Source organism: Artemia sp. Qi Xiang Cuo, chromosome 14 (genome assembly GCF_049724085.1).
Source record: "Artemia sp. Qi Xiang Cuo chromosome 14, ASM4972408v1, whole genome shotgun sequence".
Classification (NCBI taxonomy): Eukaryota; Metazoa; Arthropoda; class Branchiopoda; order Anostraca; family Artemiidae; genus Artemia; species Artemia sp. Qi Xiang Cuo.
In genome coordinates this window covers 2,921,931-2,949,339 of record NC_142807.1, presented here as the reverse complement: position 1 = coordinate 2,949,339, position 27,409 = coordinate 2,921,931, and the positions used below count along the sequence as shown (strand labels likewise).

Below are 27,409 nucleotides of genomic sequence, written 5' to 3'. Positions count from 1 at the left end.
GTGCATATTTTATTCAACATATCCGAGAAAGCGCTGGAGGGGGGCATTCCTGTCGACTTTTGGAGGGTTTCCCCATTTTTCGATAATCATGGCGATTTTCTCAAGCTCTTTTCTCAAGGTCATAGCTTTTGACTGACAACACTAACATCAAAACTTAAACGGTCAGAAATAGTGGCTGTTTCCAAAGATTTAGAATAAGAAAAAAATTGTCAGGTGTGGGACTCGAACCCACGACCCCATATGGGGACCAGATCTTAAGTCTAGCGCCTTAACCACTCGGCCAACCTGACTTGTAAACAATTCTTGATCATATTCATATTGTAATTCAGTTTCAATGGTAAAGTTCGGAATTGAGCTAACTTTTTTCTCTTCTTTCAGAAAATTAAGAACCTCGTCTAAATTAACCTTAAAAAAATAAAATAAAGCTGAGTCGACTTTGCATATTTTATTAAACATATCCGACAAATCGCTAGAGGGGTGCATTCCTGTCAACTTTTGGAGGATGTTTCCCCATTTTTCGATAATCAGGCAATTTTCTCAAGCTCTTTTCTCAAGGTCATAGCTTTTGACTGGCAACACTAACATCAAAACTTAAACGGTCAGAAATAGAGGCTGTTTCCAAAGAATTAGAATAAGAAAAAAATTGTCAGGTGTGGGACTCGAACCCACGACCCCATATGGGGACCAGATCCTAAGTCTAGCGCCTTAACCACTCGGCCAACCTGACTTGTAAACAGTTCTTGATCATATTAATGTTGTAATTCAGTTTCATTGGTAAAGTTCAGAATTAAGCTAACTTTTTTTCTCTTCTTTAAGGAAATTCAGAAGAGAATTTGAACATTCTGCACTTTTCTAGTTTTTTTTATTTAATCTATTAAAGGCCCTAACAATTTAGGTTCTGAATAAATCCTTTTACAGAAGTTATTTAGTGGATCACAAGACATGATGAAAGAAAAAAGTACATAAGAAAAAAATTGTCTAGTGTGGGGTTCGAACCCACGACCCCGTATGGGGACCAGATCTTGAGTCTAGCGCCTTAACCACTCGGCCAACCTGACTTGTAAACAATTCCTGATCATATTCCTATTGTAATTCAGTTTCATTCTGTGTGTGTCATCTCTTTGTGTGTGTTGTCCCTGTGTGTTTGTCGTCTCTCTCTGTGTGTGTGTGCGCATGTAACCTCGTCTAATGTGAATTTCAACCATTCAGGCTGGTGGACTAAGACCCCAATTCTGAGCTAGTGAATTTCCACCATTCAGGCTGGTGGACTAAGACCCTAATTCTGAGCTAGTGTCAACCTTCAATCACCGCCTCATTGAATCTATTCAATGCTGAAAATGTTGATGTGAGTATCAAGAATGGATACTATGAACAATTTTATGCTCAACAACCCCTCCGATAATATCCACTTTCAAATTTATTCCAATGAATACTACTTTATGGACATGTCTTCAACATTTATAGATTTACAAATGAAAGTCCGGAAATCCGATAATACAATGCCAATTCGAGCTGATGGAATATCCTATGAAAATTGTATATTACATAATTTAGAAAAATTTGTGTGTGTTCAGTAAAAGTATGTTAGTATTAAAGTAAAATATCGTTACTTTGATGAGAATGTTTGTTAGTGTTATGCAAAACTTGCTACTTCTGACAGAAAAGTTATCACAATCAAAAAATGTTACTTCTATGAAAAAATTTGGTATCTGCTTGAAAACTTGGTAGTTCGAACAGAAAAAGTGTTATCATTGATGAAAAATATTAATTCTAAGAGAAATTTTTGTTTGTTCAGTAAAAGTATGTTAGTATTAGGGTAAAATGTTGTTACTTTGATGAGAAGGTTTGTTAGTGTTAAGCAAAACTTGCTACTTCCGACAGAAAAGTTGTTAACACAATCAAAAAATTTTACTTCTATGAAAAAATTTGGAATCTTTGGTAGAAAACTTGCTAGTTCGAACAGAAAAAGTTTGATCACTGATGAAAAACACTATTTCTAAGGGACATTTGTGTCTGTTCAGTTAAAGTATATTAGTAATAAGGATGAAATATTATTACTTTGATGAGAATGTTTGTTAGTGTTAAGCAAAACTTGCTACTTCTGACAGAAAAGTTGTTATCATAATAAAAAAATGGTACGTCTACGAAAAAATTTGGTATCTTTGGGAAAAATATTATTTCTAAGAAAAATTTGTGTCTGTTCAGTAAAAGTATGTTAGTATTAAGGGTAAAATATCATTACTTTGATGAGAATGTTTGTTAGTGTTAAGCAAAACTTGCTACTTCTGAAAGAAAAGTTGTTATCATAATAAAAAAATGGTACGTCTACGAAAAAATTTGGGTATCTTTGGTAGAAAACATGTTAGTTCGAACAGAAAAAGTGTTATCACTGACGAAAAATATTATTTCAAAGAGAAATTTCTGTGTGTTCAGTAAAATTATGTTAGTATTAAGGTAAAATATCATTACTTTGATGAGAATGTTTGTTAGTGTTAAGCAAAACTTGCTACTTCTGACAGAAAAGTTGTTATCACAATCAAAAAATGTTACTTCTATGAAAATATTTGGTATCTTTGGTAGAAAACCTGCTAGTTCGAACAGAAAAGTGTTATCATTGATGAAAAATATTATCTCTAAGAGAAATTGGTGTTTGTTCAGTAAAAGTATGTTAGTATTAAGGTAAAATATCATAACTTTGATGAGGTTTGTTAGTGTTAAGCAAAACTTGCTACTTCTGACAGAAAAGTTGTTATCACAATCAAAAATGTTACTTCTAAGAAAAAATTTGGTATCTTTGGTAGAAAACTTGCTAGTTCAAACAGAAAAAATTTTATCATTGATGAAAAATATTATTTCTAAGAGAAATTTGCGTGTGTTCAGTAAAAGTATGTTAGTATTAAAGTAAAATATCATTACTTTGATGAGTGGGTTTGTTATTGTTAAGCAAAACTTGCTACTTCTGACAGAAAAGTTGTTATCACAATCAACAAATGTTACTTCTATGAAAATATTTGGTATCTTTGGTAGAAAACTTGCTAGTTCGAACGGAAAAGTGTTATCAGTGATGAAAAATATTATTTCTAGGAGAAATTTTTGTTTATTGGTCTTTTGGGTGTGTCGGGGGGCCTTTGGGTTCGGTGTCCTTTGGTGGGCATTGTGGGGACCGGGGGGCCTGGGGCCTTTGGGGGCCGAGGGGTTCCTTCGGGTTGGGGATTACTTTTTCTATCTTCCACCGAAAAATTAGAATTGAACTTTAAATTTCTTTGTCTTTTCAAATAAAGAACTGAAGTGGAAGATTTTTGTTTTCTCTGGAGAAATTAGAATTGAAGTGTGTTCTTTGGTAAAGTTCAGAAGAGAACTAGAACTTTTCTTCACTTCGTTGAGAAAATTTGGAACAGTATTTTAAATTTTTCATCCCTTTGAGAAAAATCTGAACTAAAGTGGAAAATTTTTATATTATTGGGAAAAATAGAATTGAATAAAAACTAATTTCTTTTTCATTGAGAAAATTGAAATAGAACTGCTTATCTTCCGAGAAAATATTCACAGCTATGATATAGATTTTTCTATCTACTATTGAAAAATTTAGAATTTGTAAAATTGGTTTAAGAAGCATATTAAGAAAAGAACTTGTTCTGAAATAGTCTTTGAAAAGTATTTCTTAGTGTTGGGACACTCAAAAAGCGTTAATGTTTAGTTGATGAATAAAAATATATTTAGTAATTTTTTTTTTATATGGGGTGTAGGTTGATTAATTTTGTATCTTGATTTGAATTTGTCTTTGAAAATTTTTTATTTGTGTTAAGTTATCGAAAAAGCTATAAAATAGAATTGTGGTTGAAAAAGTTAAGTACTTCAAGTTGGAAAATGGGCTTCGGAGTGATAGTTAGACAGCATCTTGCTCTGATATGTTCTATGAAAAGTATTTTTTTGTGTGGATGTATACCTACAGCTGTAAAGTATCGTTGTGGGTGAAAAACATGAGTACTTCAATTTTGAAATTTTGTTTACGAGAAAGAGTAAGAAAGGAACTTGCTCTTAAATGTTAATCGAAATGTATTTCTTGGTGCTGGGAAACTCAAAAAGCTGTAAAGTATAGTTGTGATGAAAAATATAAGTACTTAAAGTTGGAACATGGGTTTAGAAGGGACATTAAGAAAGTAACTTGCTCTGAAATGGTCTTTGAAAGGTATTTCTTGGTGTTGGGAAACTCAAAAAGATGTAAAGTATAGTTGTGGGTGAAAAAGATAAGAATTTAAAACTTGATTTTTGGTATATGATGGTCTATAATTATGTTTCGTTCTCCTTAACGTGCTTTGAATGGATTCTCTATGCTTTGATGTTACGATAAGGCAGTAATATAGGTAATAGTGAGAAAAAGTTATGATCTTCAAGCTGGAAAATTGTCGTAAGAGAGTCCTTGATTATGTACCTTTATCTTAAATGGTCTTTGAAAAGTATTTCTTGGTGTTGAGACACTCAAAAAGCTGTAAAGTATAGTTGTGAGTGAAAAAGATAAGTACTTCAAGTTGGAAAATGGGTTTAGGAGGAACATTAAGAAAGTAACTTGCTCTGAAATGATCTTTGAAAAATATTTCTTGGTGTTGGGACACTCAAAAAGCTGTAAAGTATAGTTGTGGGTGAAATAGATAAGTACTTCAAGTTGGAAAATGGGTTTAGGAGGGACATTAATAAAGTAACTTGCTCTGAAATGGTCTTTGAAATGTATTTCTTGGTGTTGCGTTATACAAAAAGTTATGAAGTATAGTTGTGTGTGAAAGAAATAAGTAATTCAAGTTGGAAAATGGGTTTAAGAGGGACATTCAGAAAGTAACTTGCTCTGAAATGATCTTTAAAAAGTATTTCTTTGTGTTGGGACACTCAAAAAGCTGTAAAGTGTAGTTGTGGGTGAAAGAGATAAGTACTTCAAGTTTGAAATTGGGTTTATGAGGTACACTAATAATGCAATTTGATTTAACACGGTTTTTGTAAAGTATACCTTTCTGTTGAGTAACCCAAATAATTGTAAAGTATGCTTGTGAGTGAAAAAGAGAAGTACTTCAAGTTGGAAAATGGGTTTAAGAGGTACATTAAGACAGTAAATTGATCTGAAATGGGCTTTGAAAAGTATTTCTTGGTGTTGAGGTATCCAAAAAGCTGTAAAGTATAGTTGTGGGTGAAAAGATAAGTACTTCAAGTTGCAAAATGGGTTTAGGAGGAACATTAAGAAAGTAACTTGCTCTGAAACGGTCTTTGAAAGGTATTTCTTGGTGTTGATGTATCCAAAAAGCTGTAAAGTATAGTTGTGAGTGAAAAAGATAAGTACTTCAAGTTGCAAAATGGGTTTAGGAGTGACATTAAGAAAGTAAATTGCTCTGAAACGGTCTTTGAAAAGTATTTCTTGGTGTTGAGGTAACCAAGAAGCTGTAAAGTATAGTTGTGTGGGAAAAAGATAAGTACTTCAAGTTGGAAAATGGGTTTAGGAGGGACATTAAGAAAGTAACTTGCTCTGAAATCGTCTTTGAAAAGTATTTCTTGGTGTTGAGGTATCCAAAAGCTGTAAAGTACAGTTGTGGGTGAAAAAGATAAGTACTTCAAGTTTCAAAATGGGTTTAGGAGGGACATTAAGAATGTAACTTTTTCTTACAGGTTCGATCACGGTTATTTGTTGGTATTGAGTTATTCTAAATGCTGCAATGTATATGTTTGGGTTAAAAAGATAAGTACTTCAACTTGTAAAAGGGTTACGATTGGGTATTCTGAAAGTAAGTATCTATTTCCATGTATTTGAAAAGTATTTCTTGGTGTTGTGACAATCAAAAAGCTGTAAAGTATAGTTGTGGGTGAAAAAGATAAGTACTTCAGGTTGCAAAATGGGTTTAGGAGGGACATTAAGAAAGTAACTTGCTCTGAAATAGTCTTTAAAATCTATTTCTAGGTGTTGAGGTAACCGAAATGATTTAAAGTATAGTTGTAGTTGAAAAAGATAAGTACTTCAAGTTCGAAAAAGGGTTTAGGAGGAACATTAAGAAAGTAACTTGCTCTGAAATGGTCTTTGAAATGTATTTCTTGGTGTTGAGGTATCCAAAAGCTGTAAAGTATAGTTGTAGGTGTAAAAGATAAGTACTTCAAGTTGCAAAATGGGTTTAGGAGGAATATTAAGAAAGTAACTTGCTCTGAAATGGTCTTTGAAAAGTATTTCTTGGTGTTGGGATACCCAAAAAGCTGTAAAGTATAGTTGTGGGTGAAAAAGATAAGTACTTCAAGTTGCAAAATGGGTTTAGGAGGAACATTAAGAAAGTAACTTGCTCTGAAACGGTGTTTGAAAAGTATGTCTTGGTGTTGAGGTATCCAAAAAGCTGTAAAGTATAGTTGTGAGTGAAAAAGATAAGTACTTCAAGTTGGAAAATGGGTTTAGGAGGGACATTAAGAAAGTATCTTGCTTGTCTTAGTCGATTACGTCATTCTATGCCCAAAAATGAATTCCCGTCATGACCTTCTGATAGGGTTCTACCGATTATGTAATCAATTTCTAAGAAATCCATTTGTCCTAGTTGATTACGTCATTCTATGCCCATAAATGGATTCCCGTCAGGACCTCCTGATAGAGTTCTACCGATTATGTAATCAATTTCTCAGAAATCCAATTGTCTTAGTCGATTACGTCATTCTATGCCCATAAATGAATTCCCGTCATGATCTTCTGATAGGGTTCTACCGATTATGTAATCAATTTCTCAGAAATCCATTTGTCCAATTTGATTACGTCATTCTATGCCCATAAATGGATTCCCGTCATGACCTTCTGATAGGGTTCTACCGATTATGTAATCAATTTCTCAGAAATCCATTTGTCATAGTTGATTACGTCATTCTATGCCCATAAATGGATTCCCGTCACGAGCTCCTTATAGGGTTCTACCGATTATGTAATCAATTTCTCGGGAATTCTCTCCCTTCGATTACGCAATCAATATATCTCTTCCCCACCTTCCCCTTAGAAACATCAAATTAATTCCCATTTCGTGAATCAATAATTCCCCTTAGAAACAACAAATTAATTCCCCTTTCTTGAATTAATAATTCCCCTTAGAAACAACAAATTAATTCCCATTTCGTGACTTATCAATCAATCTTGACATCACCTGTCAGACATTATTAAACTTCACCTGGAAACAATTTGATTAATGATTGACAGTACCTGTCAGACATTATTAAACTTTGCTGGGAAACAATTTGATTAATGACTGACAGCACAGGTGTTCCAAATTCCCAATCGCTTTAATTAACCACGTGTTCTCCCTCATGACTCTATACACATGGCCAAAACAACAACAACAACCTTGGAAAAAAGAGGTCATTGACCCCATTAACCACGTGTTCTCCCTAATGACTCTATGCACATGGCCAAAACAACAACAACAACACCATTGAACTTGGAAAAAAGAGGTCATTGACCCCATTAACCACGTGTTCTCCCTAATGACTCTATGCCCAAATTAGGTGTTAAAAAAAGTTGTAGGTGGCAGCAGGGGTGAGTGTCACGACTGGTACCCCCCTTTCTACTCTCATGCTCAAAGTGCCAGGCTACTGGACATGATTTCCCCTACCTGTGACAATCTTTGAGAAAGTGGAAAAGTAAATGATCCTAATCAACATGAAAGATTGGTCTGTATTCCCAAACCCGTTGCAGGTTCCAGTAGCAGTAGAGACTCTCTCCCAGGTATCTCTACGACGTGCCCCAACCAACCAGCTCAACCGATTGTTGAGAGATATCCGGCTTCCACTTCTAACGGAAGGAAAACCAGTGCGTATTACTTTAAGACTTACGAATGGATTGAATACTCATAAAATTTAGATTCTGTGTTTGTTTTTTTTTTAATAATAATTTAGAAACTAGTTTAACAAATTCTGTTCTAAAATGTAACCAATTTTCCTTCCGAATTTCCTCTGCGATTCATCTGCTGGATTATGAACAACAATCCATCATATTTTTTTTGGCTTGCTGCCATTTATCTAGTGGGGCTCTAAGGGCTGGGGACACTGCTGGAAAAAGAGATTTCATCGAGACAGAATTTTGTAACTGGACACAGTTCTGGTCTATTGAAGCAACATGATGGTAGTAAAAGACACATGAATTGTGTGTCAGAATGGGTGTAATATAAGAAAATTAATACTGATACTTCGAGATGTGTAGCGAGTGGTTTAAGCCGGTCCAGATCTCAAGAGGTTCAAGAAAATAGAGATCATGTGAAGTACATTTTTCACGCTTTTTGCTTTCTTGGCCGCCAGCGTCTTCCTTCGATGGGTTCTGACAAGTCAGAAACATCTGCAAACCGGGGTAATTTCGTCGAACTGATGGAGGAAATATCTAAAGGCGGCGAAAAGCTGAAGACCAAGTTATAGCGCCGATTTGGTCAGTCTTGTATTGATCAATACTAAAATGATGCAGTTACACTGAGAGGAAATGCCTTGTGGCAAGACATTATTTCAGAAGTCAAATAAGCTAATTACTTCGCTATTCTTGTTGACGAGACAAAAGATGTTTCTAGAAAAGAACCATTAGCGATCCTACCCAGGTACACATCAAATGGAAAAGTAGTGGAGCGACTAATCGGCTGCTATCACATGCAAATGTTAGACGCCGACAGCCTATCCACCTTGATTTGTGAAACTATAGAAAAGTGTTTTGTAGATTTGATGTTGTGTGTTGCCCAATGTTATGACGGCGCATTTGTTATGAGTGGGGAATCTAAGAGAGTTTAACCAAAGCTTAAGGAGAAGGTGCTTCATGCAGTTTTTTTTTTTTTTTTTTTTTACACTATCACGCCCAAAAATTACACTTGGTTATGACTGATTGCCTTAAAAACATAAGCGAAATTTTGAAATTTTTCTCGGTGGTTTAAGGACTTCACGTATTTATGTCATACAGCAACACTTGACATGAACTATTTGTAGAATCCCAGTGTATTAGCGGACAAAAAGTCTTGGAGCTTGAGAGGACCGTTCAAACTCGCTATTTTTATGCATGCTGCTCCATTTCCAAGGTGAAGGTCAGATTTGATTGTATTGCTGCTGTTAGCTGCAGTTTCTGATAGTTTTGACGGTGCGGTAGAGTGTGAAGCAAAACAACTACTGTAAAAAATCAACTCGGTCTCTTTGGTCTCAACTTTGGAAAAAGTGTGTGTCATTGTAAATTGCTTTTGGAACAACTTCAAACAGAAATTTTTCTGATTTATAAGGCACTTGCACTGATTTCTAGGACACACGAGACACTCAAAAAGCTGAGAAATAATAACAAATAAAAACTTGAGCAAAAACATAACCGAATTCTTGGCTTTACACAATATCCAGGAATCAAAGTCTTCAAAATCCAACACCAGTGCTCGAAACAAGAGAAATCACGCCATTAGTAGAGAGGGGTCAGGAGGTACAAACAGGGCTCCTTATATGGGCATAGAATACTGACAGGGCTCCTAATATGGGCATAGAGTCATTAGGGAGAATACGTGGCTAATGGGGTCAATGACCTCTTTTTCCAAGGTCGATTTATTTGATGTTTCTATGTGTAATAACTCCGTGGCGAAGGTTGCACATGCGCATTGAATTCTAACGGGAACAATGTTATTGATCTAGGACTCGAGGGGGAAGTGAATTTCTGAGAAATTGATTGTGTAATCGAAGGGGAAGTGGATTTCCGAGAAATTGATTGTGTAATCGATTGGGAATTTTATTGATCCGATAACGGGAAACAGGATCACGTGTATCCTAATGAATCAGGGTCAGTCTAGAGTCACCAGTCAGAGTGAAAGGATTAAAAAATGAATAAATTTGAGAAAGAGAGAATTAGATCAAATCTAGTGTTTATTGAAAAACATTTGATTTTGGATGATGTTTTTCTTGAGTTATCTCTTAAACGCAGGATATTCTCTTGTCAGGGAACACTTGACAATATAATGAGGAGTGATTCTCCCCCATTGGACTATTGTATGAAACTTTTAAAATGTGATTCAAATGCTTATACTCAATTTATTGATATATTAATTGGAACAAGACAGAATCATATTGTGGATATACTTTTGAAAACATTGCCAATGGATTCAATGTAGATGGCTCCCTCATCATTCGAAAGAGGTAACGTCACAGAGCTACTTCTCTCTCCCCCATTTCCCTCTCATTAAATTTATCGAACGAAGAGTATCAGTTTCGTTTTATCTGTGAGTTAGTTGAAATTGGAAACCGAAAAATGTTCTATATATGTCCATTGTGTATGTACACTCTTTGTAGTTATAATAAATGTTAGAATTGCAAAAGTATTGATGGCTATAGTGAAAAGTGTAAATTATGTAATCCTTGTAAATTACAAAGAGACTATGCAGTACAAATTAAAGGATGTAATTCATTTCTTGAGGAGGTGTGTGACTCGCATCCTAGAGGGCACCTATGCTCCAATTATCACTATGATAAATGTGATCAGTGGGAGAATACTTACCCCGCTATGATTGGGAAGAACCCTAACCTTATTTTTAGTTTATTTCTACGCGATTGGTCTCGTCGTGAATTTAAATTATTCTGGGATGAGGACTCTGGTATACGATTCAACTGCTGGGGTAACAAGACACTCTGGTTTATAAGTCATCGTTGTGACGTCACCACCTGCTATGACTATAAACCAAGTGATTTTTATTTGGCAGTTACCGAATGTGATTCACCATTTGAAAACACTGTATGTGATATTGCTTCAAATAGACAGATTGAAACTCTTGAATTTCATAATATGAATGCAAATAGTATCATTGACTATACAAAGAGATATGACAAGAGTGAAGTTACATTGTACTGTAGAAAATGTGACCCTGACTTTTTAGTCAATCAAGATGAATATATAGTGAATACAAATGATTTACCAGCATTAGTTTTTCGCGATAGTTGCCTATACATCAAAGATGAAGTAATCTAAAATGTATATTTAAAGACATTTTTGTATATATATGCATTTTATTAATAAACAAATTCACATAATTTTTTTAAGCAATTTACTCTTAGGGCACTAAAATCAATACTATATAGGTCTGAGAGGATATTTTCCACTAGAAAGTCGTTCAGATGGGGATTGTCAACATAACTGTGGAGAAACTGCTTGTAAGTATATCCACGACATCGGAACACAAAATATAGTAGTGCATGGAAGCCACAGCTCTTAGTCCTTAGATCCTGCACCCTCTTCCGATTTTGAATAATAGTTTTCCCACTGCTCTCAATATAGTTGCTGATGTGAGGTGTGTAGAATGTATAGGGTATACGAAGAGGATCAAAAAATTCAATCGTCTTCATTGTTTGAAAGATGCACAGCCAATGACCCGTCAGCACAGTCGACGGACTGCTATTAACAATAATCAAGGTATTGTTGACACTTTGAATTTTTCCAAGATAGTCCGAGGGTAGACAATTGGATTTGTACTGGGACATGTAGGGGTCCATATTAAATACACTGATTATCCACTGATTATGACTGGTGTTCATGGCGCCAAGTCTAGTAGAACACTGCCGTCGGGAGTGATTTCCCAATAGGTTTCATATTGGTTTAGTGAGATTAGGGCAAAACTCACTGACAATGGGTTGGCAAATATACACTCTAAACGCATACTCATATCCTGCGTATCCGACAAATCCAGTACAATGATACCATGTGTTTTAGTAAACATATCTTCGGTTATACCATTTTCAAATAGTTGCGAATCATGATCTAGGGTTTGCATTGTCAACTCGTACAATGTTCTATAGGATTTATCAAAAGATAGAGTGTAGAGTGGAATGCCGTTTACTTTGCACACAAGAGATGAAAGTCGAAACATCTCGAATTTATGTGGAAATTCAGTCCAGGATCCCAGTGCACTAGTGCTCTTCACCCATGCTGACGAAAATGCTGAAGGAAGTTTACCAGCTAAAAGGGTTGAATTGGTGAAACTGCGTCGCCCCATAGCGCTATGTCGCTGAGTGGTGATTGTGTAGGTGCCAGGAAGTTTAAGATAGGTAACAATATCTGTCAGTTTTCAACAGACAAAGCAATAGAACTCATGACCTGCTGTTTGCGTACATGTAGTATCGCTGAGGTGAGGGAGAGACTTACATCAGGATTACCAGCAAGTTCTTTTCTCAATATGAAATTAGAGGGTGCAAGCGTCAATTTTAGATCCACTTTAACATTGGGCGGCAGCCATTGGGGGATATTAAATATTTTCTGATATATTTTTCCAACTAGATGTAATTCCCTAGTTGTAGCATTTTTAAATGCATCTGTACTATCAGTATTAGTAATATATTCATATCCATTGGAGGCGCCTCTCAATTCCTTGTATGACTTGGGCGTCATCAGCATGAATTGCATATAGATTGCATAGTTTGAGAGATTGTTGCTTGTGCTCACCAGCGTGCCATTAATGTATACATTAATTTGACGAAATAAATTGTGTAGAATACAATTTTCATAGGATATCCCATCGGCCTGAATTGGCATTGAATTATCGGATTTCCGGACTTTAATTTGTAAATCTATAAATATGGAAGATAAGTCTATGAAGTAGTATTCATTGTAATAAAATTGCTAGTGAATACTATCGGAGAGGGTTTGTAGGGGATAGTATTGTTCTTAATATCCATGCTTACATTTACCTCGACATTTCCAGCAGTGAGTAGATTCAACGAGGCAGTAATTGAGGTCCGGAAATCATTTAATAGTAGGTAGGGCATCTTAGGAGAAGAAATCTATTTTCTATTAAACAATTTTTGTTGTGGGACTTTAGTTTACAGCATGTGTCGACCTTTTCCTTCTTTTCTTTGACAAAAGGGATGTCGTACGTTTCCGACCTGAGTGGAGTCTGATGAGTGATGTATTGTTTCTTGACCTTTTTAAACCATTACCATTCTGTTTTAATTTCTCGCCAAGGGTTCACGCACTAGACCTAAGATTTTCCGAAGCACTTCGTTAAAAATCCTTGCCAGAGCCCCAATCGTATAGTGTAGAGGATGCAAAATCTGTCGCAGCCGGTACAAGATATTTTCTAGCCAGTGGTAGTGAAGAGCGAAACAGCTTAGCAAACCAACTGCCAAGACCGTAGCCAGACATTGTAGTACGCCCCTTGTAGTAGTCCATTCCATTGCCCTTTTGTCTCGGGCCAAGAGTATTAACATAGCAGTCAATATCATGACAAGTGAAGACCACTTTTTTATTAGACATCTTGCTGTTGAACGATGGGTCGAAAATGGCATGTAATCACAGCCAAACCTCTTGAAATTGCTCTGGGATCACCCAATTCGGTTCTTAGTGTTAACTGACAGAGTTCCAAATAGGAAGTGTTTACGGGAATGTACTGAAGATGCTTTATATTGTAGTGATGAATATGTTCCTGATTGGTTTTTCGTTCAAGAACTCGTAGGAGGGGAACATTTGAATTACCAACCCGAGATGTTTCCACAAATGAGGCGTAGAGAAATATACAAGTGTCTGTGGAGAAGGCAGGCGGGTAGTCAGCACAAATGAAATTAGTGTGTCCGGCACTTTTACCATTGATTATATTGAGCTTAAAGCCAAGAACATCCTTTAGATTATCGTTGAGAATAACCTTTTCACTGGCAATAGGTGAACTAATGTAGATCTTGCCCTCCTCCTTTGAATAGTTGAAATGAAAAGCTCCTTTTTTACGAGCGGGAATTCTTTTATTGATAGTACGACATAAATCATTCATACAGGTGAGTTCCTCGTAGGGTAATTCAATATATGGATACTCCATCCAATTGATTTTTTGAATTTGTTCTTGATCACCTGGTGGCGGCGGCCAATCATAGGGTCTAATTTTTATTTCATATTTACGATCCTTTCTCAGGATTTCATAGGTATTTTTGAGAATACAGTCGACAAGAGCAACTTCATAGTTTCCCTAGTCGAATTTGATGGCGGGGGAGAGTTTCGTCCAAAAATCACTTGTTCTATTCAGATCATTGTAGAGAGGATCAGAAACATTGGACATGAAAGTCACATAGAAATCATTGGGCATTGTTAATATCTTCAGCACTGACCCAAGAATAAAAATCCGAGTTGTATCCTAGCCAGAGAACAAGCAACTGTCTCTTACCAGGGTATGTACTACTATTTAATCTCTTTTCAAATTTAAACCGTTCGCAAGAGTGTATAACTTTTCACAGTTCATCGTCATAAGAACCAACCTGACTCTAATCATACTTGGTTTCTAATCGTCGCGAATTTAAGGGTATAGTTTTCAGAATTTTTGACAGTTTGAAAAGTTCAATGCTCCATAAATAATTCATTTTTTAAAAAATATTTGTGGTTCTATTAATTAGAACAGTATCACCAACATTGAATTTCTTCTTCTTTTTCTCTTTTTCACCCTTGGAGTATTGCTTTAGAAAAGCATCAAATGTATTTTCACTATAGTGAACATCCGTTGGTGTAGAGTTGGACAGAGATCGATGGGGTCGTTGATTATAAATCAACATGATTTTATCTTAATCATGAATAAAAGCCGGTGTATTTTTCAATGTGCAATATCTTGAAATTAATAGACGAATCGTTCTTATTAATCGTTCAGCCAATGCAGCCTTTATCGGACTGTGACTATGATAAAGTGTTGTATTATATTTCAAAAGAACGTTTTGCACATGGGGATTAACAAATTCGCTGCCACGATCCGATTGAATTTTCCTATATGAATCCTGTTCTAGAATACTTTCAATGGCCCGAGCAACTTCAACACCTCTCTTTGATCGTAGTGGAGTGTCATAAGCATAGCGACGAAAGATACTGATTGCCACTAGAATATATTTGTAGCGGGCATTGTGACGCTGTTGTAGCGTGTCCAAAGTTAAAAGATCCATTTCTATTATAGGCAGAGGGAAAAAGGCTTTAGTTTGTCGATATCGGTTACTGCGAAGCCTGTGATTATGATGTAGTGTGTAACTCGGCTCATTTTCTAGATACTCTTTTACATTTTTCAGTGTGGTGGGGCCGGAGACAGCTTTGGAAAGTGTTTGGGGAGAACTTAAACTTCCCGCTTCGCCAATATTTTCATAGACACCTTTCAAAACTTCATCCATTTTGAGCGTAAACACGTAGTGTAATGTCCACTCCCCTTTTGCACACTGGTGGGCGAATCAATTCGTCCTCGCTTTTGACTAGCAGCCACAGGTGTTGTAAAATAATTGCTGATGCTGATATTATCTTCAAATATTGAATCTTCTTCTTTTTTAAATCGTGTTGTAGGTGGACTATATTCTCTTAGTTTCTTTAGAATTTGCTTATTGCCAATAAGACTTTTGTGGAAGTTTGATACATACAGAAAGGTGTATAGATTATCATCAAACGATAAGAGTCCTTTACGATTCGTCACCATATCACAAATTAAATCAACTAGATTATAACTTTTTCCCTGAATTATAAATCGTTTCCCTGTGCTATCGACTTGCACCTGAACACTAGTTCCAAACATGATATATGATAATACTCTTTTACTCTGTCCTCGATAGGTCAGTGGCAATAGACTTCCAATTTTCAATACAATGGAATTCAATTCCTTTTCCACTGGTGGCACTGCTACTGCAACAGACTTTCGAAGAGATATTTCCTGTTTAAGAAGATCAGCGGCGAGTCTTTCACGATAAGGTTTATGTTTGTCCACACGTCGCAATACATCTTGAAGTAAAAGCAGTTTTTTGTCATCGGCAATATTCTCATCGTTAATAAATATGCTTAGATTGTCTTCAAAATGTTCGATGGGTGAGAGGAGAAGTTCAAATGGTGTCAATTTATATGGTTTTGCCATTCTCTAGAGAAAACTGTTTACAAGTCCTGCAATTATTGGCAGTAAAAGTGTGAAAAAGCTACCGCCCGCCTGAAGGAGTCGTGTTGTTTTTAATATTTTTTCCCTTTTTTTTAAAAGCCCAGGCGCGGAAACTGGTACGATGTTGGGTTTTGTGTTGTATAACACCATCTTGCAGTTGAACATTGCCCTCAGTTAAATTTAAACAAAGTTCAGATATTAGATTAATGAAATCATTGTCAACCCCATGTTTGAGTATAGCCTTCCTAAGCAATGGTTTTGAAGTGCTTAAAACGGAAAACAGATGCCGTTGTTTGTGTGGTTTCTTCAGCGTCATAATGGCGACTAATAGTCTTTTATACTGTTCACCGGTAGATATACTGTAATTTCAGTGTTGAAAATGTCGGTGACTACACGTAGATCCTCGGGCGTGCTCTGATTAAGATCCAGCAAAATGTAACCGTAGGGCTTGCTTGTCGCGTGTGTGTACGCTTAAAATAGAAATTTCGGGGCGCGGGGGTATATCTGCTTATTGCGTGTTTTGAGCGAGCTAGATACACGAACAACTCGATAGATAATATAGACGGTGCAATTCAAAGCAAGGGTTCGCATACATTTGCTCTGATGAAACAGATTGGGTAAAACTAGGGTTATGGAAATATGTTCATGATGAGATCGGACAGTGAACAATTGCAGCATTTCCTGTGAGAACTGTTCAATGGATTCAGTTAAATCATCAATAATCAGCCAAGAGTTCGATTCAATACTATTGAAAACATCAAGTCCTCGTATGAATTGTATTGGTGAGGTTGTGGCAATAGCTTTTATTTTATCATAGGACTCTTGCCTGATACTAGATCAATAGCAGATTTTTTTTTATTTCTCCAAAAACTTTTTATTACAATTTTGAATTATTTTCTCTGAGAGCCTTGTTTTCCCCGAACGTGACGTCCCGTAAAGACCCAATCTGAAGGGTCCTTTAAATACAAAATTGTTGCTGGGGACAACAGTCGGACTATGACTAACTGTAAACCTTATGTGTCCCATGAGTAGGTAGTAATTCTCCAATAGATCTATCTATTCAAGAACAAAAACAATATTTCATGGCAACATTTATTACAGCAATATGAACACTTATTCAACGTGAACAACGATAAAAATAATAACACTTGTTCAACGTGACAAAATTTCATGGTGGTCAAAATGAAAACTCTATTTGTTCCACAAGAACAATTGACAAAATTTCACGGTCAAAATGAAAACTCTATTTGTTCAATATGAACTGCAACGATAACACTTTATAAATAAACACTTTTTGTCTTTAAACACTTTTCTGTACAATACTTTATGTACAATAAAAAACACTGTTTGTACAACAGTTTTCTGTGCATCACTTTTTGTCAACTTAAACACTTTTCTATACCTAACACTTTCTGTACAACAGAAAATACACACACACACTTGGAAATTGCTAGTAGCACAGTTGAACATTATGAATTTAAAGGTGGGTTCCCCCCTCCCCCCGGGGACCGAAGGCCGGCCGGCCGCGGGCGGGACCCCCCGATAAATGTGAATAATCTCACTCAGTTCCTTCTCTTGAAACTTTGTGATATTCAATTGTGAAAAATAGGGGATTTTGAGTTTCAAATGGTGAGCATTAATTGAAATTACCCATGAAAAATATTCGCTTATGAGATAGCGGCGAAGAAATAGGGGTGAATGCAGATAAAATAGTAAATATTAGAAAAAACAGCATTTTGAGTTTCAAATGCAGTGATTATTAATAGAAATTACCTAAAAATATTCGCTTATGAGATATCGAAGCGATAGCAAAGATTAGAAAAGAGTGGTTTCTTTGTAAAAAATTACATTTAGATATCTCCAAGGGAGGGGGAACAGAGATAAGTTTATATTGGGATTGAAAAGGACTGATAAAAGAATAACTAGAATGGTAGGAAAAAATGCATACATTTTTATATCCCGGCTGCACTTGGGTGCCAGATGGCCCAGGTAGTGCGTGTGGGTGGGTGGACGGGGCGACATTACTATGTTCTTGCGCGACTGGGCCGGCTATTTCACGATCTTGCGTAGCTTCGGCATTATAAGAAGCCGCCCTCTCTCTCTTTAACTTAAACCCAGGCTGCATTGGGGCTGGCACTGATGGGGCTTTCTCGTCATCTCTGGCTTTCTTGGAAGGAGGGGGCACGCATTCTTCATAATTGGCCTTAAAAAGAAGAGAAAAAATTAGTTTCAAAATAATATGCCCCTTTTTATAGAAAGAAAGTTAGTATCATCATCCATATAATTTTTTCTAGAAATGCATTTATCACTAAGAAGCCCCCTCCCCCTAAACCCAAAAGCACAGCAATAGGTAAAATTTGCAAGAAATGCCCCTATTTTTACCATGCTGAGAAAATTTTTTAAATGTTTCCCGTCGATAGGTCTTTAAAATAGAAAAAATATTGTTAGCCTAGCAGCTTATAGGCCTAAATTACAATCTTTGATGTAAATGTACACATAATAAAGCTATCTTTTTTTCTTAGAAACCCTCGGTTCTCTTACTGCCCAAACGCGAAGAAACAGTTTTGTTTTTCATTTTAAAATGATGGTCCCCTCCCCCTTTCGCCAATGTCCTAAATATATTGTTAGATCTTAATTTGAAAATAACGAGATTTCATCGGTTCTCCAAAAAGAGATTATATATGCCTGCGCTTAATAAATTGCAAGTGTCTGCATGAAACTGCTTTAATTTGACAGGAGAAAAACACCCCTTTTTGATCTAAGAAACCTTTTACGAGAAGTGCGTTAATAAGGTTGACAGCTAATTTTAGCCACGCACTGGAGTCTTGTGTCAAAACAGAACGGCATTTTCACTAAAAATTGACAGAAGTCAGCGGTCACTTTAGCTGGAAATATAGAAGGAAGGATTATTATTTCTTTTTGCGAGAATTTGATTGTAAAACAATGGTGGGAGGGGGGGATTTAGCTGGAAATATTGAAGGAAGGAATTTATCAAAAAATTATTTCTTTTTGCGAGAATTGGGGGTGGAAACACACGGGGGGCGGGCGGCGGATATTGTTAGACCCTAATTCGAAAATAACTTGTTTCTCTACTTCCACACAGGTTGTGTAGGTCTTAGCTTAATTATTGCATCATTGTGTTTTAATTTGACGGAAGAATAGTTCCGTTGACCACGTTTGTAAGCCGGAAAGGGTGATAGCTAATTATATGCCTCACATTGGAGTCTTGTGTCAAAACCAGAGCAAGCTAATAACAACAGTGACGAAAGTCAGTATACACTTTAAATCACAATAGAGAAAGGCTATAATTTAACGAATAGAGAATTATTTCTTTTTGCGAGAATTTGGGATTGTAAAACAAAGGGGGATGGGGTTAGGTTTTGAGGGTAAAAGAATATATTTTATGTTTTCCATTGATTATAATGATGTTTGTATGGTTTGGGGAGGGGGGGATTTGGGGTAAAGGAATATATTTACGTTTTAGCTGAATATACTGGAGGATGTCCAAGGAAAATTCGTTTGAAAATAAAAAATATATTTACATTGCAAATTGAAGTTGACATGGCTTCTAATTCATCAAATTTATCCATTGTTGTTTACACAGCGTCAAAATACTTTCTGATAATTTAATCACATTGCATGCCCGTTATATACGAAATCTCAAGGGCGAATTGTTATGTAACGGGGAAATCATATGTAACAAGCCCTCTGATTGGCTGAGAAGGAGGATGTATCCGACTCACTGATTGGCTGAGAAGGAAACACGTGATCTAACTGTTTCCGGGGAACTCATAACATTGGCGAGAGCAACAACAACAAATACTATTTCTGGACACCATGACATTCGCCTCGTGCATGTACATGACCAAAACAACAACAAATACTATTTCTGGATCATAAAATTCGCTGAGAGCGTGCACTTACAACAACAACAACAAATAAATCGACCTTGACATTCATTGAGAGCGTGCACTTACAACAACAACAACATCGACCTTGGAAAAAGAGGTCATTGACCCCATTAACCACGTGTTCTCCCTAATGACTCTATGCCCTTATTTGGAGTCCCGTCAGTATTCTATGCCCATATAAGGAGTCCCGTTCGGAGTCGGACCCCCTCCTCTACTGCCATTTCCGCTGGTCTCAAAGACTTTCAAATTCAATAACCAGTAAACGCAACATCAGTCAGCCATTTCAATCAAACTCCAGTGAATTTCTGTACTTCGAGGTGATAGACAGGCTTACGAGCCAGATGGACCGACGTTTCATGCAAAATATACCTCTACTCGACACTTTGTCAGTCTTCTACCCTTCAAGTGCTTATTTTCTCGAATTTTCAAAAATTGAATGGGTAATGTGTCATTATCAGGTGATGCTCGATGTTGATGACTATGCCTAGAATCCCAGCTTTCTCTTGCAAAGTCGCAGCTTTCGAAGTGTGACACTTTTAAAATGTATCTACTCCGACCTATTAAAATTTTATCCGACCTCCCAGTGGCCTATTCTGTAGTGCTAAAACTGATGACGCTACTTTACCTCTAACCACTACCAGTAATGAAGAATTCTTCTTGGCATTAGGGTATTTGAAGGATTATCTGCGATCGATAATGGGAAATGACAGACTCAGTAATCGCATGATCATGACCGTTGAAAAAGAGGAGACGCTGGATTTGGACAGATTCGTCGACGATTAATCGAAACACCGAAGTTGCCGCTACCCCCTGTTTTAACTATGTTTGCTCATTCTTGTTCTGTTGTTCTTATCTTCATTAAAAAATGGAAAAAAAATCCTCGCCCCCGCCCCTACATTTTCATGAATTGACGCCACTGAACGGCCACAAACTTGATTTTTTTTTTGGGGGGGGGGGCTACCACTGGGCATATTTTAAACTAATGAAAAACATTGACTGAATACAACACCTTTGTACAGTGTATAACGTCATTGCAATACTGTCATATGTCTTTTCTGCTCTTTAAATGCATTTGAATTTGACGTCATTCATAGGAAAATATTCTCTTCAAAATTTAGGCTCTAAAGTATAGTCAGCTGAAGGGTGCATGTCCTCCCCATGACCTAACAAAATATCACCGTGCCTGAACGTAGGGGAATACACCCTACGTTTCAAATCACAGGTCTAGACCTTTCGGTCTAGTTGATCGAAGGTTAAAGGATGCTAGAAAAACATAGCTCAATCTGAGAGTTGGTATGTTTTTTGTCATCTACCTTTTTTTTATGTTAGGCTCATACGTTGTAGCAACCATTCGAATGCAGTTGTCCAAATGTTTGTCAGCCGACAGTCTCCTGTACTTGTTTTTAACGAACATCAAAATAAGTTAAAACAGTAAGGTCTTATTTCTCTAATATGTGGACTGTTCAAATAATTAACTTAATTTCTATAGCTGGATTTTTGGGTACGGTCTGGAACCTTTATACTTAAATACCTGCTTTAAAACTGGTATGTTTATTTTTAATTAATATTCACCATAAATAAAATGTAATTCTTTTTAATTTCAGGCTCAAATTTTTTCAAACACACCGTTGTTATCGTCTGGTGTAATTAGAGACATAGAAAAAAGGCAATGCTACAGAAGAGAAACGATTGAAAAGGAAATTCGCGAATATGTTCCAGAAGAATTAACCAGTGATGAAAGAGTAGGAGAAGAAACCGGACCCAGTTTTTTGGATATCCATTCTAACTTAGCAACCCTGGTTCCCGTATTAAAAGCCAATCATGTTCCGGAAGTCGAATTGAAGCCTGAAGTAAATTTCACTGGTTTTAATGGAATAGTTGATAAATTGCACGAGGTAATATTTTTAGCAAGATATCGTCATACCTGCATGAAAGGATAAGATTTTTTGCAAGATATCATCGTACCTGCATTAGGGGAAGTCCTATAAAGAAATTTTTGAAACATTCGTCTCAGAAAAATTTACTCCTAAAGACGTAATCTTTTTCTTCTTTTTTTTGTTCCAAATTACAGAAAAAATTTCTTCTGATACCCCTATCCCAAGGACATTTGAGATGGGTTCCCTCAGTACCCTTCAGAACCGTCATTTTTAGGCAGGGAAGGGGTAAGCAAACCAAAATTTTCTCCCCGGAGAGAATGATTAGGTTAGAAGAAACATTTTTGCCCAAAATCTGTTTTTAGAATCTTTCAGAATTTTGCATTTATTTTACTCTTCTTGAAAAGTGGGGACGAGATAAGACTAAAGTAAAAAAAAATAAAAAATTGGTGTGTTAGGTATGCATCTGATATTTTGAACGGATCATTCAAACTAAAAAAACGGAGGGCTTTTAGCTGTGAATTGGAATTCAGGAATGGAAAAACGAATAATAACAGTAATAGTATCACCTAGTGGCGCTCTGCGCTGTATTATATATTTAAATATTCGAACTTTTTTTTTTTAATAGTTATTCAGTTATTTAAGATTTTTATCAATCGCAGGAAACTTTTTCCACACAAACTACAAAGATAGTTCCCGAATAATCAACGTTTAGACCAGATTAGGTTCAAACCCTTCAGGTTCTGACATCAGATTCAGATCCTAAATTCTGAATTGTGGATTTTCAATTCGTCTCTTTTTCAGAGAAACGACCAACGATAGAAACTATACAACATCAGCTATGATGTTGAATTAAATGATACAGTTAATTATTCAAAAACACTCTTATGTGCAAAGAACAAATATTAGAATTCCCGAAAAAAAGTGCAATAGCCCTTTCCTAAGGATTTTCGTAAAAAAAAATTTCAGAGAGGGGGGGGGGGTTCGGTAAACGCACAGAAATGTGAAAATAAACAATAAAATTCATAATATTATAATAAATCTTGATATGAACGGGAAGAGACAGTGGATAAGGACTGTGGAGCCAAGAGTCATTCAAAATTTTGAAAATGCCTCGATTTTGGGATAGTAGATATTATATACTGATTAATTTAATATTATCTTTGGCAGAAATTGTATATATAAACCATAAAATGTTAAATATATTACTCTAGAAAAATTGATCTTGTTCAGTCCATCGGCGATTCCTACAATTATTCATTGGAAACCACTTATATTAATATAGTTTCGTAGTTTTTGTTTTCAGAAGTATTTTCAATCCCAGTACGCTAATCAGATTTGTCAGTACTTTACCTGAATTAATTATTTGTGGTTTAGTGCCTAAATGGTTTCAAATATTTCAAAATCGCTTATATATTTTCATTCAACACACAACAATTTTTTCCAGATTTGTTTCATTCAATGCCACTTTTTTTATACATACAACAGTTTTTTTCATTCAACACCAACAATTGTTCCAGGGTACAACTATTCTGTCCTAGGGTGTATTCATTAGATTCACGTGTGCTTGGGCGCTGGGTAGGAAAAATTTTGCTGATTTTTAAATATTTTAGACATAAGGATAACTTGTTGATTTTTTTTGGGGGGGGTAGGGGGGTGGGAGACAGTTTTGCACTGATGGTGTAAAGTACCTTGTTGTTGTTGTTTTTTTCAGTATAGTCACTGTAATTTAAGATTTGAACTGTGGTCAAGAACTGAAATTTTTCATTCAAAAATTTTAATTCTACCTAAAACATTGTGCAGGAACTCTACGTCTCTTTGGCTATGATATACAGTTTATCATGGGACGGGGATCATTTAAAAATAGACAATACAGGCATTTTTGTAATGCTTGGATTTTTTTTTTAGAAGTGAAGGTGGGGGGGGTGGGGTTTAAAAGCTAAACCTGGGCAAGACTGGTTTTATTTCTGTTTGGTCCTTTAAGTATATTTCTGCTGTTTTTCATCTGATAATAGTTGTAATGACACCGCTTCACTGCTCCGCACTAAACTGTAGCCTATATTTGAATACTAATTTTTTTTCAATGTGTTTTAACAGAGGATATTTAAGATTGCCGTCAATTGTAGGTGTCTTTAGGATAGAAACTGCAGCGATGTATTTCAGATACTAAAAGTTCAGGCCAGACGATATTATGAACCCTTCAAATTCTGATGTCAGATTCTGATTCGTCATTTGTGGCTTTTATAGAGAAGTTTCCAAACGGACAAATTTATTCCAGCTCAGGTGCAAAGCTGAATTAATGGTGCAGTCAAATATCAAGTGTCAAAAATTCTCTCGCGTGTGAAAAGACCAAATATTATATAAGATAAAGTAAGACATAATTTTTGATGAGATGGCAAGACTCAAAGTTTTAACTGGACAAAATTCAAACCTTTCAGATCCTGATATCAAATTCAGATCCAAAATTCTGATTTGTGGCTTTTTTGAAGAAATTTATAAATGGATAAAATTATGTCATCTCAGCTACAATGGGGAAATGGGTGAAAAAAAAACAACATAATAATAGATAAAATCGGAAGGCACGACCCTTGAAATGCTTATAAATCAGAGGCTGGTAACAGGGATCTTCTTCTTCTTCTTCTTGGAATGGAAAGTGCTCGTCATTGCATTAAATGCGTACAAAAACTCTTGACAGTTGAGAAATCATTTCGTGATGGATGATGTGCACAACGCATCCAACCCACTTGAAATTTGATTATTTTTTTTTAATCTTTGATAGTTTCTTTTTAATCAGTGTCAGGGATTTTAATTTCTCCCAAGCAGTAGAGTTTTGTTTCGGTAAACCCCCAAAGGGTTAGATCAAATCACTAATTTTAAGGCACAGCTAATTATTGATTAAATGGCGTTTTTAATTAATAGTAAGTGTCTGAAGGTATATTTTAATCAGTAATGGCAAATTTAATTAATGAAGAGAGTGAAAAGCGCTCTATACAAAAACGGAGATGGGATATCTTAAGTGATTTCAAAGCCAAAGCTAGCTATACTGGGGGACTTGAACATCATTTGATTGTTACTAATTGTAACTGTTTCATTAGTTAAGATAATTAAGGCTATTCATAGCCCACAATTAAGCCGTGCCAGGATTACAAGCGAATTTCAAGGTCCTTCAAAGGTGAATTTGTCTTTTAAAACCAAGATTATACTAGCCAAAATCATCCCATTACAATGCGGGTTTACTTATCTGTAAATCAGCTAATTTTGCCCAAAGCAAGAGGTGCGATTTTAGCGTTATCCGCTAAGAGTTGCTATCTATTGACTGTTTCTGTTGTCTGAAACATGGGAATCGCTGTGCACATAGATCACAGGTCTGAACTCTTGAGGAAGAAGTGCATCAGATCATATTTTCAGGAGTAGGGGGGTTGAAAACGTGAAAAATTGCATTTTTAGTGGGCAATTGATTGACATTTTTGATAAGAGGGGTTTCTTGGACGAATTTTTGGTGGAAAAAGAAAAAATATTCTTTTTCAGTCATACGTATATTTCTGATAATGGGGACATGATTCAGCTTGTTCATTAACCAGCTGTCAACCCTGATGCTATTGTTATCCCCAGTTGATCTTTAAAAATAGATTTAAAACTTCATTATAATGTTAAATTCAACTAAATTGACACTGAAACCGAAATGTTAGATACAATGTCAATGAGCTTCTACTGTTGCAGCGACTGAGGAAATCCATTTATTTCCTCCCATTTATTTTCTCTAAATTCTTTTTTTCTTCAGTATCATTTAAAGTTCTTTTACCCGCCCTATTAATGATTTCATTGTATTACTGCGTATATCCTAGGTTTGTGTAATATCAGTATTTCCAAGGTGTACAAAGATTCCTTGATTCTGGTGGAGATCCATAGAAGGGGTATCGGATAAAATCATGCCACCAGTTCATTAGCAATGGGAATTCTGCAGAGGGAGTAAAGAGTGAAAATGTGAAGGGAATGGAAAAGAAGATCTGAAGTTGTGTTGACCTCATGTGGCTTAATGCTGCGATGGGTTTTCAGCGGCAGTAGTAGTATTTACTAAGTATTATTCTACAATTAATAATCTTCAGTGCGTATAGATTTTCATTCAACTTGCTATGTTTTGGCATTCAGTTACACCATATCTTCTACATTTGTCTGGGTATTCTTATCTTGTCCATTTTATGCCCCAGACAGGGGTCTTTTCAAGTTGTTCTTTTGACACTTCATGCCATTGATATCTTGTTGAGATGTGTGTATTTTTGTCTTTCTATTATTTTTGTCTGAATTTAAAATTTGAAACACATAACCTAGTCCTTCCCCAACAGCTGCTCCTAGGAACGCCACCAACTTATTGTTGCTTTCATTTTTCAGGGGGTTAAATCTTATATAGATGGCACTAATCACTTATTACTTTTGAACGAAGCTTCAAGTGGACATCGATGATCAGAAAATGAAAAATGAAGAAAAGTCAAAATTCCAGATAAGAAGAGAAAAGTTTGATGTTTGAGTGGTAAAAAAAAACTATTACGAATAAAGTGAATTTTTAGGGAAGGGGGCAAATTCGTCAAAGCTACATAGTGAAAGATACATTACATGAAAATCATAGAAGATTATGAGATCAAAAAATTTCACTCTGATGAAATGCTTGAGGCCTGACCATAAATTTATTTCATGGGGGAAAATAAAATACTTTCAAGTAGGACTAAGTTTGAAAAAAAAAACTGTTTCTTATAAAATGTGTCATATTCTTTCAGGGTGTTACAATATTATTTGTATATTATGGGTCCTCTAGAATGGATGAGAGGGGGATGAAGCCGTCCTCTGGTCTCTCCAATGGGTGTCCTTCTATATTCCTGTAGTGAATAAATAAACTTTGCAGAATCAAAGTGTTTTATATAAATTGACATAGGCAATTCAATAAGCGTGCAGTGAAGTTTCTAGTAAAACTAAACTTTATGTTTCATTCCTCTAAACCTAAGAACGCTGATTATTTCCAACAGGGTTATTTCTCCTTTACTTACCTGCAGAAATGGTAGGAAACCCAAAAAAACAGAAATTAAAATAAACAAACATAGCAAACCTAGAGATAACCATGGGTGTAGGGAGGGGGGTGGTGGCAGCTGCCCCCCCCCCTAGACCTTCAAATTTACATTAGATATGGCTGAAAAAGCAGATGGTTGGAAAAGCAGTGATAAAAGGCCCTCCATCACACTATCGACTGCCCACCCCCTAGACAATATGCTTCCTACGCCCATGGAGATAACAGGTTCTAATATAGATGTATAAATAAATCTTAACAGAAACAACACTTAAATTGAATACTCAAGTCAAACTTAAAAAGAACAAAAATTGCTACAAGCACTAGTTTCGCTACAGCCCTTTTCCCCCTTACCTAAACGTGAAAGTCTAAAGCATGTTGCCTGATTTGCGCTTTACTGAAAATAAAATATATTACAAATACTTTTTTTTATACTTACAACATCGAAAAGTAAAAATAGAAATTGCAGTGAAATAAAATATTGAATTGCTGAGTTTCCTGGGATTAATATCATTATATATTAAATATTCGGTTTATTTTCATTAGTTCTTTTTAATCATCTTGATTATTTCTGTGATTCTCTATTTATTCGTCGTCGATGTTTTGAAAAACAAAAGCATAGAATTCAAGATACATATAGTTTTCAATAAACGCAAATGACGTAACAGGCTTTATACTTTTCCGGTTAAGCAGGCGGAAAAGGGTAGTAGCCAA

General features: G+C 35.8%; 1 protein-coding gene and 1 non-coding gene across 3 annotated transcripts in view; one reads left to right on the top strand and one right to left on the bottom strand.

The window, feature by feature from the left end:
* LOC148944040 (uncharacterized) overlaps window positions 1-26,534 on the top strand; it is a 102,043-nt gene extending 75,509 nt beyond the window's left edge. The window contains exons 4-6 of one of the 2 annotated variants that reach the window (XM_089100289.1): window positions 7,694-7,807; window positions 21,370-21,660; window positions 26,029-26,534. In XM_089100289.1, the coding sequence (XP_088956415.1) occupies window positions 7,694-7,807; window positions 21,370-21,660; window positions 26,029-26,100 (477 nt within the window). In that variant the 3' untranslated portion in view covers window positions 26,101-26,534. The remainder of the gene's footprint in view (window positions 1-7,693; window positions 7,808-21,369; window positions 21,661-26,028) is intronic. The other variant, XM_089100291.1, reaches the window with a different exon arrangement.
* TRNAL-UAG (transfer RNA leucine (anticodon UAG)) lies at window positions 645-727 on the bottom strand. Its single transcript has one exon. It is a non-coding gene; the product is annotated as a tRNA-Leu (tRNA).
* Window positions 26,535-27,409: the final 875 nt, after the last annotated feature.